Source organism: Maniola hyperantus, chromosome 8 (genome assembly GCF_902806685.2).
Source record: "Maniola hyperantus chromosome 8, iAphHyp1.2, whole genome shotgun sequence".
In the NCBI taxonomy this organism is placed as follows: Eukaryota; Metazoa; Arthropoda; class Insecta; order Lepidoptera; family Nymphalidae; genus Maniola; species Maniola hyperantus.
The window spans coordinates 14,536,029-14,557,147 of NC_048543.1; the positions used below are offsets into that span (position 1 = coordinate 14,536,029).

The 21,119-nt window shown below is 38.4% G+C and overlaps 2 protein-coding genes across 2 annotated transcripts; both read left to right on the forward strand.

Annotated features, from left to right (window-relative positions):
• The first annotated feature begins 646 nt into the window (after positions 1 to 646).
• On the forward strand, positions 647 to 13,749 carry LOC117984835 (DDB1- and CUL4-associated factor 8). Its single transcript, XM_034971498.2, has 13 exons — positions 647 to 778; positions 880 to 1,020; positions 1,101 to 1,452; positions 1,988 to 2,196; positions 3,345 to 3,518; positions 4,273 to 4,448; positions 5,194 to 5,369; positions 5,884 to 6,049; positions 6,492 to 6,628; positions 6,954 to 7,023; positions 7,359 to 7,484; positions 8,588 to 8,707; positions 9,637 to 13,749. The coding sequence occupies exons 2-13, from the start codon at positions 903 to 905 to the stop codon at positions 9,799 to 9,801; spliced, it is 1,989 nt and encodes a 662-aa protein (XP_034827389.1). The 5' UTR covers positions 647 to 778; positions 880 to 902; the 3' UTR covers positions 9,802 to 13,749.
• A 1,186-nt stretch (positions 13,750 to 14,935) lies between these two features.
• Bacc (Bacchus) lies at positions 14,936 to 20,570 on the forward strand. The gene is made up of 3 exons (XM_034971501.2): positions 14,936 to 15,152; positions 16,766 to 16,967; positions 18,766 to 20,570. Exons 1-3 carry the CDS (start codon positions 15,048 to 15,050, stop codon positions 18,816 to 18,818), a joined length of 360 nt encoding a protein of 119 aa, XP_034827392.1. The 5' UTR covers positions 14,936 to 15,047; the 3' UTR covers positions 18,819 to 20,570.
• The last annotated feature ends 549 nt before the right edge of the window (positions 20,571 to 21,119 follow it).

Sequence of the window (21,119 nt, forward strand, 5' to 3'; positions counted from 1 at the left end):
TTTTGTGCTATTTTTAGAGGCTTAGCCACACTCAACAAAACTAACTTAAGTCAATAGGTACCTAATTATTAAAAACCAAGTCAAGTGCGAGTCGGACTTGCACACGAAGGGTTCTATGCCAACGTCCACGAAATTTATTTTTTTAATTATTTTTTGTGATTAACCACAAATTCAAAGTTTTAAGATTTTTCCCTTTACATAATATGATAAAACAGATTGTTATGTTCCCAATTTTAATAATTCTAGATAAACGGGAAGTACCTTATAGATTTTAATTCCATTGACAGGTCCTAACAACAGACACGAGAGACAGACAAAGAGATAGGCAGACAACGAAGTAATCCTATATGGGTTCCTTTTTTACCCAACTTCCAAAAAGGAGGTGGTAAAATTCTCAATTCAGCCCGTTTGTAGGGTTCCGTACCTCAAAAGGAAAAACGGAACCCTTGTTATAGGATCACTTTGTTGTCTGTCTGTCTATTTTTCTTAATGTTCGATTGCTTAACATTACCGATCGGCTTCAAAATATGAAAGAAAAACGAAGTAAAAATATACTTTTATTCCTAGTTACACACTGGATTACACGACATAAGTTTTTTTAATTTACCGCTATTTCTCATTAGAAGCTTTCAATAGACTTCTTTTTTATCTTGTTCTAGGGGTAATTTTTTTGAGGAATCGGTAACACTGCCACAGCCATATCTGCCAAAAAAAAAGGTTTGGATTATTGTTCAGTCGACAACTTCGATTAAAAAATAAGAGAAAATAAAATCCAGTGGTAAAAATTGTTTTAGAAACTAATTAATTGACTACAATATAGTTTACTGTTTCATTGCTTAGCATATGTTTTTTAAATTACCAACGATAACTTTTCCATAGGATTTTCTTCAACGTAAGTTGAAATGGAAGATAATTCCTGTAGCGATGACGAAATTAAGGATTCGCCCTCGAGCCCTAAATTAGGTAGTAAAAAGTTGAAATTAAACGATGGTAGTTCACAGGACAGTGCCAAGGAAACTCGTGAGTATTGATTTAATTTTATTTTTGCATCTTTAATTTTTTATGTGAGGTGCGTATATTTTTGTTTGTTTTTCTATCAGCGTCTGTTAGTAAAGAGGAGAAAGATGAAAACGTGGACAGTGGGGTGTCGGCAGACAAATCTGAGAGTACAAGCAGTGAGGATCGCGCAACTGCAGCCGTCGAGGCTCCTGTGAACAACGAAGTTGTGACAGTCGCTCCATCTAGCAGTAACGTCCATGCTATATTACTAAATATCAGACATCCAAGAAGGTCGAGGTTTTATAGGAAACGCAAGACGCCAGATAGGGATTCTGATAGTGATTCGTCAAGGGATTCTGATGATTTATCGGTGGAGGAAATGCCAGAAGAAAGAGCTAATAACTTGACTGATGGAGATTCTGCTACAGACTCCTCAAACGGAATGCCTAGTGCGTGAGTAGTATTTTTATTTATATACTTCATAAGGAAAGGCTGCATTAGACTTGCTGTGAATGTTTACACAGTACAAGTGGCTTGTCATAGGTGACAAGCAAGTTTCATTGTAGTAGTAGAATTTTTAGCGTAAGCTGTGATAGCCTAGTGGTTAGGACGTCTGCCTTCTTATCGGAGGTGGGGGGTTGGATCTCGGGCATGCACTTTTAACTTTTCGGCGTTATGTGCGTTTTAATTAATTTAATATCACTTGCTTTAACGGTGAAGGAAAACATCGTGAGGAAACCTACATGCCTGAGAGTTGTCCATAATGTTCTCAAAGGTGTGTGAAGTCTACCAATCTGTATATGGCCAGCGTGATAGACTATGGCCAAGGCTCACTCTGAGAGGAGACCCGTGCTCTGTAGTGAGCTGGTCATGGGTTGATCATGATGATTATAGGCATAACATACAATTCAATATTGTAAAAAATGCATTGTGTGCATTGTAATTTCAAAGAGCACGTCATTGATTTTTACAAATTGTTGTAAAACAGAAGCAGCAGCTTAGTCAACAGAAGCAGCTCCGACTCATCGTCAGACTCCAACGAGAGCTATGACAGTGATGATTTACTCAACATACAGTCGGGGGACACGGACAGTGATGAAGCCCCCTGGTTCAGGAACAACGATGATGAGAACCAGGGTAAGCTGCCACCGGTGCTGCTCAAAACACAACCTGTACATAAATATCAGATTCTTAGAGGTAAGGGTAAAAACTTTATCTATGTATATAAAAGGAACAGGTGACTGACTGACTGACTGATCTATCAACGCACAGCTCAAGCTACTGGATGGATTGGGCTGAAATTTAGCATGCAGCTTGCAGATAGTTACTATGGCGATTTTTGAAAATTCATCCCCTAAGGGGGTGTAATAGGGGTTTCAAATTTGTGTAGTCCATGCAGTCACGAGTATAAGCTAGTAATCTTAAAGTAGATTAAGAGAAAAGTTGACTGACTGATCTATCAATGCACAGCTCAAAATACTAGATGGATCGAGCTGAAATTTAGCATGCAGATAGTTAATATGACATAGGCATCCGCTAAGAAATGATTTTTGAAATTCAACTACTAGGTGAGTGAAATAGGGGTATGGAATTTGTGTAGTCCATGTGGACGAAGTCACGAGCATAAGATAGTCACCAAAAAAAATTATATGTGTTCATTAACAATTAATTAGTATTTTCAACTTTTAAAGTAAAATTACTATACCAAGTGAGGTATCATATGAAAGCGCCATTATATGGACATTCTAAAACAGGTTTTTATTTATTTTTATGCAAAGTAGTTTTTGATTTACCATGCAAAATGTCGAAAAAAATTCGACTGTAGTACGGAACCCTCGGTACGCGCGACTCACTCGCACTTAGCCGGTTTTATTTTATTTTACGACTAAAGTCAGCACACATAAATGGCTGAAATGTACAGTACGTAGTAGTAAGACGATTACTTAGCCACAGCTCTAAAACCACTAAAGTTGTGTATTAGCAACAGTTGATATTCAAAAAGTGTTACAGTTCTTGCAATTCACGAATGCGAGTGAACTTAACTTGTGGTAACTTCGTATACATGGACATTGCGTACGTGTGCGTGCATGTCGCACCAATCAGTCGCGAGCAAGCGCTCGCAAACGCACACATTTACTGTACCTTACGTATACCGATACGACTTAAACACAAGCATGAGTCACTCGCCTTTATGTGCATTGTGAGCAGTGCTATGCTGAGTTTGCGACCTTTTGTTTATTGTTAGTTATTAATAACATTGTACATACTAGTTACTAGCAATAATGAAAACAATAAAGCATATTTATTATTATGATGAATGTGTTTGAATTTATGTTGTTTTACAGAGGTGTTCAATCGAGAGATGGGTCTAACGTTTCCCTACGGCAAGATGATTCAGAGTGACCTGATGTTTGAGCGCAAGTTCTACGGCTCCCTTCACGCCGTCTACCGGCTGGACAAGTTGCATAATCTCGTCAAGCACAAGGGCTGTGTTAATTCTATTAATTTTCACCCAGAAGGTATCAATGATTTTCTTTTATATATAATATTTCTCACCCGGCTATACTCACGTGTTAAGTCGACGCTAGCCCGACTAGTTTCGTAACCATCAGGGGTCCTTTTTTAAGTTCGCGCACGCGTCGCGGTTAAGACTGCGCGGCGCGCGCGCCGCTGCCCGCACAGCCCGTTGAGTATAGCTGGGTGAGAGATATTATATACTAGTTGATGCCAGCGACTTCGTCCACGTGGATTTACATTTTTCAAAATCCTGTGAGAACTCTTGATTTTCCGGCATAAAAAGTAGCCTATGTGTTAATCTAGGGTATAATCTATCTCCATTCCAAATCCGTTCAGCCGTTTTTGCGTAATTGAGTAACAAACATCCACACTTTCACATTTATTTTATATTTATTTGTATTAGGATTAGGATATTAGGATTAGGATAATGGAAATCACTCATGAGAACCAAAGAGTTCTCACGGGAGTTTCAAAAACCTTAATCCACGCAGACGAAGTCGTGGGCATCAGCTAGAAAGTACTAAAATCGTACTTTGACATGACAGATGACACATTGAGCTAAAATGGAGAGTGAGAAAATGTATGCATTTCATCCTTCTTACATTTTTATTTTATTTGCGTCTGCCAATCGACTGCATGGTGGACTTTGGCCAATCCCTTCTCTTACTGAGAAGAGACCCGTGCGTGCTCTGTAGTGAGCCGATAATGGGTTGATGATGATGATGATGAAATTTTACACATTAAAATGTTTCTCAGGTCGCTTGCTGGCATCCGGGTCAGACGACACCAACGTCATTATATGGGACTGGGCGAAGAGGACGGCCCTGCAGACCATCAAGACTGGCCACAAGTCCAACGTGTTCCAGAGCAAATTCCTCTACCTCAACGCTCAGAGCCAGCTTAATATCGTCACATGCGCCAGAGATGGACAGGTATGTTTTATTTTAGCCTTTAAACTATCTTGAGTGACAACCGTCTAAATATATAAAAGGAAAAGTTGACTGACTAACTGACTGACATCTATCAACGCTCGGCTCAAGCTACTAGACGGATCGAGCTGAAATTTGGCATGCAAGCTAATGTGACGTAGACATCCGCTAAGGATTTTTGAAAATCAACCTCTAAGGGAGAAGAATAGGGGTTCAAAGTTTGTGTAGTCCACGACGAAGTCGCGGGCATAAGCTAGTTATAAATATAACGACAAGCTGGCTCATGACTGGACTCACGTGATTAGTCGAAGTAAGCCTGCCTAGTTACGTTAGGCTAATTTAGTTAAGTTCGTTGGGTTATAGTTTAGTTTAGCTAAACTTTTTGGTTATATATTTTATGTTTTCAATTTAATGTTTTTAGATTCGGGTTATTAACAAAAAAAAATGATGGTAACTTTTTAAAATTTTGACAACAGTTTCCTTTTGTATGATCAAAAGGAAACCAAGAAAATAAATAAAATAAAATAAAAATCTTTTGTACTCAAAGTGCTTTCGAATCGTCGGATGCATCTACCACTGGTTCGGAATGCCAAGACACCAGATACCGATTTTGTAATAATTAGGCCCAATAACAAAGCATTTCAAAATGGCGGAAGTGACGTATGAACGTTACTTCCGTCCGAAAAAGATCTGAGTTACTTTCAGGTTGCACCGTAAGAAGTTTTGATTCAAAAACGGTTATTCCCAGGTGCGATTACTGCAATGTCCAGCCAGCGGCGGCACGGCGTCGCGGCGGCGGCTTGCGTCACACAAGCGCCCCGCACACAAGCTGCACGTGTCGGCCGCCGACCCGCACGTTGTGGTCTCTGCGGGGGAGGACGGCCTGGTCATCATGTCCGATGTGCGAGTGGAGCATACTGTGAAGTGAGTGTCATCATCATCATCAACCGATAGACGTCCACTGCTGGACATAGGTCTCTTGTAGGAACTTCGGCTTCTTCCGACTCGCCTGATGTCGTCCGTACACCTAGTGGGGGGGTGTTCCAACGCTGCGCTTCCGGTGCGAGGTCGCCATTCCAGCACCTTGGGACCCCAACGTTATCGGTTGTACGAACTATGTGCCCTGCCCATTGCTACTTCAGTTTCGCAACCTGTTGAGCTATATCGGTTACTCTAGTTCTCCTATAGATCTCCTCATTTCTGATTTGATCACGTAGAGAAACTCCAAGCATAGCTCTCTCACAGCAGTATACTTCAGAGCATTTCTGCGAGCCCCCAGAGGTGAGTCTTTTAGGCTCTAAAAGCTGTACTTAATACGGCTAGCGCAGCTCTGTAAATCAGTCAGGGTACGCGTTTTCCTGGTGGACCCAACGTCCTATGTCGTAACGAAGCCCACAAGCCATCCCAAAGTCATTGTTGCAACCATTGTTTGTTCCAGGAACTTCCACCTATGCTCGTTCCCACTATACAGCATGGCGGGACACCCGCTCAACAAGAACCAGCTCCTGCTGGCGGGACAGGACAAGTTCGTGCACGTGTTCGACACGCGCCGCGCCACGCAGCCGCTTGCCAAGTACTGCCCCGGACATTTCCACGACCAGCCAGTAAGTCAACTCTTTATTAGGATGTCCAATCCACTGCCTTAAAATATATGAGATATTTGAGGAACCTGAAATATAATTCAGATGATTTCCTGGGCAAGTAAATATTCTGCCGTGAAAACCGATAGTAGTCACAATTTCGTCACTCTCTAATGTTATAACTACCTATAAAGAGCTTCAGTCTTCAATTTGCAATAGTATTCTTAAACTACAAAAGTTAAAACTCATTTTAGATTTGCATGGTTCATGTCTCATCGAGGTAATCCTGAGAACATATTTTCTGATAATGGAACTAATTTTTAATGTGAAAGTGTAATACATTAGTGGATCGGACCACATAGCAACAACTACCTTGCTTTTTACAAATTTACAATATCAATCAAATTATACTTTTATATCACTCAGTGAAGCAGCAATGTATTTATTAATAATGATTTTGTTATAGAACAAAGGATCGCGCCGTATGAAGTCTACTATGCACCTAACATGCGCGGTGTACAACCACAACGGAACGGAAATATTGGGCTCCTACAACGACGAGGATGTTTACTTGTTCGACGTCAACAAAGACGTTTACGACAAGTAAGTACGATTTATAATAATTGGGTATTTGACTACATCAAAAAAAAAAATATTTCTCAGTGATTATTAAATAGAGGGTCTTCCAAAATACGTAAAATCTACGTCCTTTTTTAGTTAGGTTTTAAGTGTAATAACCATTTTAAATTATCGATTAAACTAAAAAAAGCACGTCAAATGATTGTGACGTCACACACCGGTATTTCATAGAATCTCGCATACTAAGCGCGCGTTTTGACGTTTGATAAAAAGTTACTGATTTGACTAGTTGTCAAATACCGTATTTTAAACTAACGAAAACGATTTCAAACTAAAATCATTGTTCTAGAGACACAAGCGACGGCAAAGACGGATATACGCATCGGTATAGTGGACATCGTAACATTGCTACATTCAAGGTAGTTTTATTCATTACTAGCTGATGCCCGCGACTTCGTCCGCGTGGAATTAGGTTTTTAAAAATCCCGTGGGAACTCTTTCCGGGATAAAAAGTAGCCTATGTCACTCTCCAGGTGTATACCCATCACTCACTGTATACCCATACAAAAAATCACGTCAATCCGTGGCACCGTTATTGAAGGACAAAGAAACACACTTTCGCATTTATAATAAGGGTACTGCAACCGGCTGAGCTTTTAGTTGCTAACTAAAAGCTCAGCCGGTTGCTTGCCGCAACTTTGTTTTTTAAAATACTTAAAAAAATAATTAAATTTTATTTTTATTTTTATTTAAGGGGGTGTCATTCTTCGGGCCGAAAAGTGAATACATCGTGTCAGGGTCGGATTGCTCGTACATCTACATTTGGGAGAAGGAGTCGGAGGCTATCGTGCAGTGGATGGAGGGGGATATGAATGGCGTGGTGAGTACTCCATAAATGGCGTGTTTGATAAATCATATAACAAAAAATAGTTAGTGCCATAAATTTTTTCCTTGCCTTCTACTACGCGGCAGAAACTAATGTACATCGACCTTTAGAAGGAGATAGCAGATTTGTAGAGCATTGTCTCTTTTGTCGAGACCGACAAACGTCATATAGGTATGAGTGACAGAGACAACGCACTACAAAGCCGAAATGTCATTCTAAAGGCCGATGTATGTACATTACTTTGTGCCGCGTACTGTAATTGAGAAACATTCAAACGGTCTGTCGAGTTCACAGAAGCTTTTTTTATTTTTTATTAGAAAGTAAAACGGCGTACTTACATAATATTAATAATTTTTTTTAACAGAATAGACTTACATTGGGACAAAGCTATCTTGGTGCGTGGCGAAAATCTAAACCAACGTTTCCGTCAAGTGTACCCTTTGTTCTTGTTAGAATATTCTTAGCCTTTGTCCTCCAACAGTGCCCCCCTGTCAATGTTTAGAGCCTCAATAGCTCAACCGTTAAAGGAGTAGACTGAAAACCGAAAGGTCGACGGTTCAAACCCCGCCCGTTGCACTATTGTCGTACCTACTCCTAGCACAAGCTTGACGCTTAGTTGGAGAGGAAAGGGGAATATTAGTCATTTAACATGGCTAATATTCTTTAAAAAAAAATGTCATTCAAGTGCCACTGTAGAAATTTAGTCAACAGATCATACTCAACAGATCTACCGATTAATTAATGTCATTCTATTCGTCTTGATGGCGCGAGGGTCACTGGGTACATAAAATTCTTTAAAATAATCGGAATCAGAGGCGGATTTTATGCACCTTAATGTACATTATATAATCTATATTTTAATTCCATTTTAGAATAGAATAGAATATAATGTTTTTTTATTCATGTAAACTTAAGTGCTTATGAATAGTCAGGTAGTTTTAATTTACCACTGGTTCGGAATGCCGTTCCTACCGAGAAGAACCAGCAAGAAACTCGGCAGTTGCTCATTTTAATTCTTAATTTTTCAATTGGTTAAATATGATATTAACAACATCATGAAACTTCTCCATTACCTATGCTGAGTCACACTATTTCAGGTAAACTGTATAGAAACCCATCCCCGCTTCCCCGTGATGGCGACGAGCGGCCTGGACAAGGACGTCAAGCTATGGATACCAAAGAGACAGATGGATCCCGATTATAAAGGGATGAAAAAGGTATGTTGCATAGCATAGATCATAATAAGCTCCTAGAAGACATATTGGAGATGTATCTCAAGTCTCGACTACTTTAAATTTTTCTGGTGCACTTCGACCGTCTGTTGTGCCAGATCCTTCTTTCTACATACATGCAAACTGTGGAACCAACTCCCATCGGCGGTGTTCCCACTAGATTACAACATGGGGTTATTCAAGGGGCGGACCAACAAATTCCTAAAAGGCCGGCAACGCATCGGCCTCTCAGTTCCTCTGGTGCTGCAAATGTTCATGGGCGGGGGTGATCACTTTACATCAGGTGACCCGCCTGCTCATTTGCTCGCTATCTCTATTTAAAAAAAAAATTCATAAAACAAACTTATTGAAAAATCTTATTACATATTTTGTTAGTTTAATGAATTAGACAATATTTGACTCCTCCGATGTCACGCGATCTGTGGCGGGGCAGACATCTTGAATCGATTTGTTTAAATACGGGTGTTTGAAGGTTTTTAGGGCAGTCTCATTCCGACTCGTGACTCGACGACTATTAAATACTTAGGTCACTTAATATTTTGATTAAGTGGTTGCAATAGGAATTGTGCCTTAATGAAGCTAAATATTGCAGTTATTTAAGGTTATTGTAAAGATTAAAACTGTCGATAAGCCTGTACGCGTTGTGATCTATATCCACGCGCAAGTTTAATAGGAGAAGACATTTTAAAAAATTAGTTAAGTGAAACCTGCTTTACTGACGTTTATACATTGTAAAGGATTATTTAAATGATAAGAAAGGTTGCCAATGAGTTGTTTAACAGCTTTGATAGTTCTAGTAAAAGTGATTTTGTGACCTGGAAAATCTAAGTTCCCACGGGATTTTTTAAAACCTAAATCCACGCAAAGTTGCGGGCATCAGCTAGTTATTTTATAATTTTCTTTCACATTCACAGGTGGTACGCGAAAACAGCTTTTCGCCCCGTAGTCCGTTATTCAACGATTTCCTGCCATCCTTGTACAGCGCGTGGCGGAACGAGTCTCGCTCCAACGCGGACGACTCCATACCTTCCTACGGCGGGAACATCGAGTTCGACGGCAACGTCTGCACCGCCTTCTAGCGCGATACTCCTACTCGCTCAGGGGAGAACCACCCCTGAGCTTCGTGAGAGCGTTTGTGCACTGCGTCCGATCTGAATCTGATATAACAAAAAAATGCTGTTAGCGTCAGTCAGCTAAAAATAGTGCGTGTCACCTTAACGCGCGATTGAAATAAAAGTTTTGGAAATGAGTCTGGAAAGTTTTGTCATTTATGTAGTAACCTAAATTAGTCCTGTTTCCATAGATATTCCGTCATCTATGGAAATAGGACTTTTTTAGGCTCCATCCGCCAATGAGTTGTCGCTTCGATGAAACAGGCTCTTAAATGATGAGACATATTTTGTGAACATAGTGTCAACCACAGATATATACAGATATACAACTAGCGTGGCCCCCTCAGTCCCTCATGTCATCCCTTCTATTCTTATTATACATATTATTAAATTCTATTCTTATTATACATATTATTATTATATATATTATTAATTATTTCTTTATTATACTTGAGTGAACATAACGTCGCTTCACGTTGTTTGTCAAGATCTACAAATACATTTTGACAAACAAAAAAAAGTGGCCATTGTGATAAGGACAAAAACAATCACTTTGTCACGTTCTAATAAGAGCTTAAATGCATTTAGCTATCTCGTTTTAACAATAAAAGTCACATTAGGGCAACTTCTAAAGGTATTTGTTCTGAGGTGTCAACACAAAACAATTTGGCATTTTGAATGCCGGTATGCGGTCGGCTTTAAATCGGCACAAAAAATAACTGTCATTTGGTATGGCGTTTCCAGCGTACTTGTATAACATGTCCATTGTTATTTCATTAGCGCGTTTATGTGACCACACACTATAGTTTCATAATAATATTATTATACTAAGTTAAAAAGAATGGATTGATTTTAGGTTCTGTTAATTAGTTTTGTTCCAATTGTACAGTTGGTTCCAATACTTCTGTTAGTTCCGGTTGCTAATCAGGCAGTTAAAATTACATTACAGTTACCGTTAAACTTAGACCACCAGAAAAAGCAAAGTGGGTTGTACAAGGCAGTATTTATACTTCCACAAAGGTAAAATTTTAGTTCAAATGTTGTAAAAAAACCAATTATTTATTGATCAGTTCCATAGGCAACATATTCTGCCATTGTAACGAAGAATTTATAATTATTAAGACTCTATTTTAATATTAGCTCATGCTCGCGACTTCGCGTGGACTACACATATTTCAAACCCGTATTTCACCCCCTTAGGGGTTGAATTTCAAAAATTCTTTCTTAGCGGATGCCTACGTCATGCACGCTATCTACATGCGAAATTTCATCCCGATCCGTCCAGTAGTTTGAGCTGTACGTTGATAGATCAGTCAGTCAGTCAGTCACCTTTTCCTTTTATATATTTAGATAAGTAATTTTCGAAAAAGATTATCAAGTTCAAAGTTTAACAATAACCGTAACTTAACTTTAACCGCTTGATATGCAACTGGCCGTCACATATACATTACATACATTATATTTAAAATTTCTAGTGTTACAAGCGTGTCTGTATATTGTATACTTTGTATGTTGTTTATATAATTATTATATATATTTGTTTTAAATATTTCGTTTAAGTAGTTTGGGCACAGACTGAAGGAAAAAGATAGATGGAATAACGGGGAAACATGTTTGTAGAAATGAAGCCACTTTTGATCGGCTGCCGTCGGGCGATACACTACGCAGTAGTTTGAATGCCCCAATTCAGCCCATAACGGTTAATTGCGAGTGTCGCATGTTATAATCATAAGTTCTCTGATATGGACAATCTATAATATGAATATGCTGACTCAAAATCAAAATCAAATAATTTATTCAAAATAGGTAATAAATTACAATATAATAACAAAATAAGTAATAATAATAATAATCAGTGACTTTTTGGTTGTTTTTATCAATTGTCTATCTTTTGCCTTCATTACGGGGCCACGACTTTTGGCTATAATGGTAATCGCACACTACAACAACCGTAACATAAGTATTATAGTGCATTCAATATTAACTGGTGTCTTTCCACTCGAGACCGTCATCTATACTAATATTATAAAGAGGTAATGTCGTTAAGTTTGTTTGTAGGGGGTAATCTCTGAAACTACTAAACCGATTTTGAAAATTCTTTCACCAATAGAAAGCTACATTATTCCTGAGTGACAAAGGCTATATTATATACACGCGGGTGAAGCCGCTGTGATCAGTTATGAGCTAGTTAGCAATAACAATAGGATTACATTCGACATGTCACGTAAACAATAGGGGTAATAAAGCAAACACACATAGAGCCCATTCAGATCATGACAAACGGTTTTTGTTGCAAAAGCAAAGCACTAAATTTTACTTTGAAAATATCGCAAAAAGCCGTAAAAATCATTTTTTTGTAATGATCATGAAAAATTCGTCGTGTGCGGCTCGAATTAAATGTGCGATCATCATGAGTTGCCCGCTTATAAGAAAAAGTTATGGCCCCACTGTCTGTGGTTTTGGGTAATAATAAAAGTTATATTTCAAGGAGATAACTTTCCCGTTCACACGATGTATGTGAACATGGAACATCTTATGCCTGTGATATGTTTGTTTGTGAAAATAATTTAAATGATAAGTCCATTTTGTATGCTCATTGTGCGTCATAGGAGTTAGGTTAGTTGCAACAATGTGTAACATATAATTTTAATATAGATGAAAAGAATTAATTTAGTTAATGATTAAACATTAGCTACGTATACTCTGCGTGCAGAATGGTATAGAAAAATCAGCAACTCTGTAGGCTTACAGCGATCACGCACTCATCCGATCCGAATCCGTGAAAATACGGATATATAAAAAATATCTACGACGTATGTCATAAGCTACCATAAAAAACAAAACAGAACGTATTTTCACGGACTCGGATTAGGCGAGTGCTTAACTGCCGTAACCGTGAGTTTTACATTGATTAAACATTTACATAAAAACATGTTGAAAACTCTGTTTTCTAACTGCGTTTACATGCCACCCTACCGGCAGACGTGCTGCGAAGCGATTTAGCGTTCTGGTACGATGCCGTGTAGAAATCAAAGGGGTATGGGTTTAGTAAAAACTGCCATACCCTTCCCAGGTTAGCCCGCTTCAATCTTAGACTGCATCATCACTTACCACCAGGGGAGATTGCAGTCAAGGGCTGACTTGTCTCTGAATAAAAAAAAACATTGCCACATAACTCGTTGACTTTTTATTTGACATTTCTTAGCCTCCAGACCCCATCAGACCATCTATGAATTTATCCAATTCTGTGCAATGCAATTATACAAACTCAACAAAACAGCTGGTTATAAATTTGTCACACAAGACAATCTGTCAAACATTCTTTTTTTGATGCAAATCACATCATTGACCGATAATACTCTAACATACAGTTTCAGTATGAGTACAGTACGCAGCCGAAAGTAATGTACATCTGCCTTTAGAATGACATTTCGGCTTTGTAGAGCGTTATCTCTGTCACTCATACCTATAATATGACGTTTGGTTGGTCAGTCTCAACGACAGAGACTGTTCTACCAATTTGGTAGCTAGCTCCTTCTAAAGGTTGATGTACATTATTTTCGGCCGCGTACTGTACCTTCTTTGGCCAATCACAAGTGGTGATAGCAATGTAATTTCGAATTTCATACTACTGGGCTGGCTGTAAATGTTTATTTACAGTGGTAGGCAGCAAACCATATACACATTACCTCTATGAAGCGTGCAGAGTATAGCAATCCCAACTTTTTCTGTTTGTTACTAGGAAATTTAAAAGGCTAGTTATTTTCCTATAGTAATATTGAAAGGAAGTTAAGGTACCCAATACATGTGAAAAAAACCACAAAAATTGTAAAATATATAAAATTAATAGTAAAATTATTTCATAAAAGTGAGTTTTGTTTCATTACTATTAAAATATACTACATACTTTGTTAATTTTGTTTATAGTTCTTACATAACCCATAAAATGAATGAATGAATGAATAAATGTTCCTGGAATGGAATCACGCGTGTTAGTCATTACCTTGTGAAGTTCTGAATGTAAAAAGATTGATTCCACGCAACTTTGTCAATAAGGGATCTGTCAATTGTATAATAACAACCACTTAACAAATCTCATAGCACTGAAATGTGTTAAAATTTGAATAAACTCCAAGAAGGCCTTTACTTAGCTTATAAACTGTGGGACAGAAATAAGCTACCATTTCTCTTATTGCATTGAAATTGAAAATATCAACTCATAACAAATGATTTAAATACCTACTGGTTACCTACTCAATTCAAAAGCACTTGTAAAAGTTTATTTGAGTTTACCAAATCTTATAATATTCTTGTTCTTGATTAAGTACCTATATACCTACCTCATCTTTCTTTTAAAACATAAAATTAACAGTTAACGTATTAAGTAGGTAACCAAATTACTTACTACCTACCGAGATTAACCTAATTTATACTTACATATAGCCTAATCTCTCGTTAGAGAGTAGTATGTAGCTTGAGCCTAATTTATACGATAACGTTTATTGAAAGTAAATATTCGCTACATATTAAATATATTATTATCTACTTGAAAATTATCGAAACAAAGTGCTAACCATCGGTGCTTACCTTTTTATCCTGAATGTTGATAAAACTCCGAATTCGAAAGTCAACCCAACAAATAATATGGAACATTATGTAACACATTTTTAAAAGTAGATATTTTATTTTAAACACACAATTAGAAAAAGCCATAAAAACATTAAAATGAACTAAGTTTTCGAATATTCAGCCACTTTTACGTTCCCGCTACTTTTGACAGCAGTCAGTTATCTACGGTGGATACGTCACTTTCGTGAAATCAATTCTCCAAAGTACCGGATATACGTAATCAACATAACCACGTTATGGAAATACACAGGTAACTTTTGTTTAGCGATATAATTTAAAATCTTTTCTAAATTTATAAAAATATTAATAAGCCGTCTTAGTTACATAATTTTTGATTTGAGTTTAACAAGTAGAAGATCGATTTTAAAATTGTGACCCTACATATCCTGTTATTTGTAATGGCAGATACTTTCGACCAATCAGCCGCGAGGCGTATAGAAGACCGCGCCATCTTCGTTTTCAAACTCATCTCCATCGTGCCCGCTCGCCGCCGCTCACTCGATCAGTCAGTCGCGCGTCGGTTTGTGGCAGCCGTATACCTAACTTGGATATTTCTAGTAATTAATACAAAAACCAGAACAATCATGAGTACCAATGAAAAGAACAGTGAAGTGGCAGTAGACAAGGTCGGAGACGAGAAGACCGGAGAAGCAAAAAGTGACCTAAAAGGAGCCAAACGGGCAGCAGAGGTGAGTGCACATGTCAGACTATGTATTCATTTTAGACGCTCGCCATTTTATTGAACGTTATTTGGGGCATATTATTTCTAGACCATTATCGTACTCGAAACTGTAACACTCGCTATACAAGGAATTGCAGTTTGCCGCTATTCTGAGAAACTTCAACCGGCGTATTTTTGGACTAGTGCTAATGCTCACGTTTAAGTATGTGAGGTAATCGATGAGTCAGACTAGAATTAAGTACAAAGTCTCTCATCAAGAGAATATTCCACGTTGCTAGTGTAGAATTTTGACCACCTTTGGCGGTCTGTACGTTTTGTTTACTCGTTTTGGATACAGAGACATGACCTTGGCAGAAAAAAACATGGCGCGAGAACTCTCGTGTCTGATATTGAAGTGAATACATTTACCTTACATACACGAAAATGCTCTATTTGGTGTCATTATATTATTGATTTTATTGCGTATCATTATATTCTATTTTTGACGCGCTTTCTAAGCCCCGTTTACATTCCGCGGCAGCGTGACGCTCCGTAGTCGGTACAGTAACATGGCCGGCAATGTCAAATACACACAGTAGATTCGACGAAACGTCAAACAATACTACCTACTAGACAAAGCCTTTTCTAGATCTAAATATTTAAATTCTTTTGTTTCGTAATTAAATTGTAATCCCCTGCAAATAAAAAGAATAGAGTACAGGTACTTTCTTTTGGCATTTTACTAGTAGAATCGTAGTCAACGACCCGGCAACATTTGCATGTAGGTGTTTCATAAGCAATTTAAACTTCCTTTGTTCACCAACTAATAATTAGAGGATGATAATCTATTATTACAAATCCAATGTTAAGTAAATTCTAACAAAAATACTAGAAATGTGAATGTGGCGTATCTATCTCTTTCCCACAATGTAACCTAAATTCAAGCTATTAGCGAACGGGCGCGTTTCAAACATAACCTCAACATTAATATCAATAAACTTGGATATTTGTAGGAATTTCGATGCAGTAGCACATGATACAATGATTGTTTCATTGTCATTTTAGCGGTTTTAAGGGGTTTGTACCGTTGTACGTCATCTCTTGTTATGCATACTGACCGTCGTCGGCACTAGGTATTTGCCAAGGGAAAATAGGCCGTACGCCACCGGCCCCACGCTTCGTCTCTTTCCCCCATACTAATAACCCACGCTTCTTTTATTGTTACGAATCCTTGTCACCTGCGCTTCATTATATTGCACGTAAACCGTATTCGCCACTTTTGTCAATAAACTGCGAAAACAATTATTTTGTTTTCCTTGCAATTAGTTACCTAATTATTTACTGGCCAGTAGCCAGTTATGATTTATTGTTATTTTTCTACAAGTATAAATTCCTTAAGTAATTATTTAAATCCCAACAAACTAATACCACCGTTCTAATGTGATTAATAGAAAGGGGTCACGAATCATAATCAGCAATGAGGAATAAACGACGCAGACAGATTCTTTAACGTTTTTAAAGGATACTTGTATTTGTAAAGTCGAGATTGAATATATACCTACGTTATAGGTATATTACGGATAAAGTGTGGGTATGGAGAATAATAAATTTATAGTAATTTGAATTGTTTTTGTTGTGTAGGAAAAAACAGTAGAAGCGAAAAAGGCGCGAAAGGAAGAAAATGGCGGCGGTGGGGAAGACGAGGGTCACAGTGACGAGGAAGACTTTGATGGATACGTGGTAGAGGGTGACGGAGACGATGACGACGATGAAGAAGTCGAAGGCGAAGAAGGTGAAGAAGACGAGGAAGAATTAGGGGAAGGCGAGGACGACGATCTCGAAGGTAAATAGCCGCATGATACCAATTCAAAAGCGCTACATAGTATAATATATTTTAAAATTGAAGATGCATTCTATTTTTTAAGATAATACCTATTAAGTAAATAGTAAGCACACAAACAATCGTTCTGTAGACGTAGGTACTGTAGGGATCTAAGTACGTCAAAAAATTGTTCTGTAGGAGTTCGTATTGTAAAGATGTTCGTCTCGTTATGGCGCGAAATCGAAAAGCGCGCAAAATATTCTTTCGAAATTACCTACGTCCTTTCGTTGTTGAATTCTTTATTTCCAAAGGACACGTTTATTATAGCACTACTTGGGAAACTTGATTAGAACATAATATTATTTACTCAACATTACATATTGTCTGAAAAAACTGATTCTCCAACCAAAATTAAAATTGTGATCCATTATTATGAAAAACTGATTAGAGCTCGGGCCTCGGAGATTGCGGTAAAATGGCATGATGGAATAAAATATAGGTAAATATTCTGATCTGGATATTTTTTTGTGATGTGACATGTCATTTTACCGTAATCGCCCAGTTGTAAGCAGTTCTTTCACAATATCTCAATTTTAATTGATATCTAAATTTTGAATTGATTGGTTGGAAAGTTTTTCAGGGAATACGTCCAAAGATCAAATTGAAAACTAATTTTATATTCTTTATTGATAATAATGTGTTTTTTACAACGTGTTATTTTGTATTATAAGATTATCGTGAAAATATTTGCAGTTTTATTTTTGCGTACCCCTATCGCACTGACACCGCACGGTGTAATTCAAGTAGGCTATGCACGCACATTTTTACCCGCTATTGTTATAGTTCAGCGCGTCGTTGAAACCTTACAAGCTGGCAGCCGTGACGTTCTTATAGCTATGTCACTTTATTGTGTGTTGAGATAATTTTTTTCTTTTGTTTCTTCGTAAGATGTTCGTAAGATTTTCCGTTATCTGCGGTAAGGGCGATTACGCACGGCATCCGATCCGAATCCGTGAAAATACATTCCGAAGTAGTCTTAGAACTATTTGTATGGTAGCTTACGCATTAACTCCGATTTCCGTCATCCGTGAGAATATTTCAGATGTGCCTCGGATTCAAATCGGACGTATGTCATAGATATGTCAAAGATGTCCACCGATTAGCTTAGATTTGGATCAGAGATCGGATTAGTGTGTAAGCAATATCCGAATTCAGTCCAAGTTTTTTATATCTGTATTTTCACGGACTCGGATCGGATGAGTGCGTAACCGTTCTTATTCTATGACACCACAGCTTTACGCCCGGTATCCACCAAAGCGGAAGAATCGGATTGATCGACCAATCCGATTCTTATCAGATGACATATCTGATTGGGCGACTTGACTGACTTGAACAAATTTTCGCTTAGGTGACCTATTTTTACGTACCGGGCTTATATCTATCTTGGGTTAACTAATTCAGTTAAGACTTGGTATTGCGTGCACAGTTTAGTCTATAAGATTTTTGTTTTTGCAAAAAGGGCATGCACTTCAGCAGGCCTTTTTCCATATTTCAGTGGCATGTTTTTCATTTCAATTTAGTTGTGAATTGCGAAAAGTGTCCAACAAAAACTCCTCTAAGGTGTTCATCACCGAGATTCAGAATTTACGAAGTTAACGATATCATCTGGGTTGGTTACACAAGTTAGCCGATAGTAAATTAGGAGTTGGAGTATTTGTTGATTAAGTACTTTCCGTAATTTACACATGAATGCCGCTAAGGTCTGTTGATGATTTTGATAAAAAAAGACCGACGATTAACTGCCGTTAATTTCTTGCAGATGATGAAGTAGAAGAAGAATTATTAGGGGAAGAAGAGGAGGATGACGCGTAATACGCTCGTGCTCTTGATAAGGACAATGTCACAGTGAAGTAATATAGTGTATGTGGCGCCCCGGTGCGGCGGCCGCGCTTCGCCCCAACGGCTGCAGGCAGCGGCCAGTTGGGAACACGCGTGGCCGACATCACTGCCACCTAAAACGGGTGCACTTATATTTGAATGACAAAAAATTAATTAAGTCTAACCCAATACAGATTTTTTATATTTAAGTTCGGTACTCTGAAGCTGTATCAATTTTTCACGGTTCTGCAACAATTTATGAATTAAGACTTAGTAGAATACTGTTGAATTTTGTCATGAATTAATGTACAAATGTGTTTTGGGAAGTAAACTTTATTTCTAAGTGAAATTCACTCTGTATTTAGGTTAACCTGTAAGCCCCAATGGTGAAGTTGTGATATTTTTCTATACACAGTACCTACCATATTCACTTGGAAACAGAAATAACCCGGCACGGCTGTATTGATTAATTATTAATGTAGAGAATAAGCGATTAAGTCACAAAGCTCAATTCTTCATTTTTTTTGTTGTCGATGAGAGTTTGTGTGTACATATTTTAGTGTAAGGGAAGCCTGAGAGTTTTTAATCAGTAATGTATAAAATAGTGTGGTTATTGACTTAATGCATTCAAGACAACTGTTGTTTTCAATAAAAATGGTAACGTAGTTGTGTTTTCTAAACCTTCGCTACTTCGTCGACTCCTTATACTCCTTTTGTATGGTGAAATCGTTGCTATGGCATTCGGATGAGCAAATATAAAGTTTCGGGCACTCGAGGAGTTTGGCGCCGACGTCGGAGTGTATCGCCGGCATCGTGTACGTTGCAAATATTAGAAAAACATCACAATTTTGCCATTATCTCTAGACTAGCACATCGCGCCCGCGCCGCCCGCTCCCTGCTACTGATAAAGAGAGCGCGACGGTCGCCGCGGCGCGATAGCGACGCTGACACCCAAAACCTGCCTGTAACTGTCCACAATATTGATAATTTAGGATAGCTCCCGCAGTTCGATATTCCATTTTTGAGGTGTGTAATGACTAATGAGAGATTCGTAGGTTAAAGAGAGTTAGCGTGTAGGTCGGTAGGTTGTGGTGTCGGAGGGACGCTCAGAGCGGCGAGGCCGGCAGGGAGGGCGAGTGGCGTCGGCCCGCGTGGCCTCGTTCGATTTGCGCGCCCCCCTCGCCGCCCGCTGCGCCGCGTCTACGCGCCCGCCGCCCGCACCACGTCACGGCAACGCGCCGCCGCGCGCGGGGAAACTTCCGTCGCGCGTCGTACATCGCCGCCGAGACGGGGCCCGCGCGGCGCGGAGCGGCGATGTATGACGCGCATCCGGCCTGTCGAGTTCACACCGGCATGCACTCGCCGGGCGCTGGCCGATTCAATAAATATATACAAAATCTTGAATGACTATATTTTTTTACTTCACCCGGCGCTCGGAGAAGGCGGCGGAGTGATTAGGAAAAGAGCATTTAGCGAAATTATTGTCATCGATACTAAAATACCTGACTTTATTTAATTAGGATTGACATTGAAATAAATTTGAATTTGTAGATCACCTTATTATAGTTTGTCACTTTTCGTTTTTACGGTAAGAATGAAATGAACTGTCGCATATTGTGTACTATGTACGACTAATGTGAATACCTTAGTACGATTTTTATTTATTTGTGATGTTGAACACTATTGATTTTCTACGATGGACGAAATGTAAATACAACCGATTTTAAGTAAAACGTTATTTTGTTTCCTAAGCCTATTTATTTGTCCCTGCGAAGATATAACTGTATTGCTAGTCGCCGCACTCGCATGCGATGCCGATTCCTTTATTATAAATTTATTTTAAAGATAGCGGTATAAAAATACATTGCGCCACTCTTGTATCATGTGCAAGTGATAGGCAGTGTTCATATTGGATAAGATATTATAGGTATATACGTTACGTAGACCCTACCTATATACTTTCTATGTTTCTTTAGATACGATACTGAAACCTACAAAATGCTAAGCTGGATTTGATGTCATCAAGTCTCCTATTATGAGACAGTAAGTAATTGATAACATGAGAATACAAAACTACCTCTGATACCATTTAATTAGAAAGTACGTGTAAAATAACCAATTACCTACCGCGGTGTTTTTTTCTATATTGTTGTCATTTAGCATTTTAAAAATGCGAATTAAATTAACGGAAAGGGCAACGTTGTGTACAGGGCTTTATAATGATTAGCGGCATACAGCAGCATCTAGTGAGCGCAATGTGTGTTTATATTTCAAGGTCTTTTACAAGAGGGCGCT

Bases quoted from the DNA above. Each gene is read 5' to 3' on its own strand.
- LOC117984835 (XM_034971498.2), top strand. From the start codon at position 903: ATGGAAGATAATTCCTGTAGCGATGACGAAATTAAGGATTCGCCCTCG. The intron at 7,024-7,358 runs GTAGTTTTATTC...TTTTTATTTAAG, and splicing joins GTAACATTGCTACATTCAAG to GGGGTGTCATTCTTCGGGCC. The intron at 8,708-9,636 runs GTATGTTGCATA...TCACATTCACAG, and splicing joins ATTATAAAGGGATGAAAAAG to GTGGTACGCGAAAACAGCTT.
- Bacc (XM_034971501.2), top strand. From the start codon at position 15,048: ATGAGTACCAATGAAAAGAACAGTGAAGTGGCAGTAGACAAGGTCGGA. The intron at 15,153-16,765 runs GTGAGTGCACAT...TTTGTTGTGTAG, and splicing joins GAGCCAAACGGGCAGCAGAG to GAAAAAACAGTAGAAGCGAA. The intron at 16,968-18,765 runs GTAAATAGCCGC...AATTTCTTGCAG, and splicing joins CGAGGACGACGATCTCGAAG to ATGATGAAGTAGAAGAAGAA.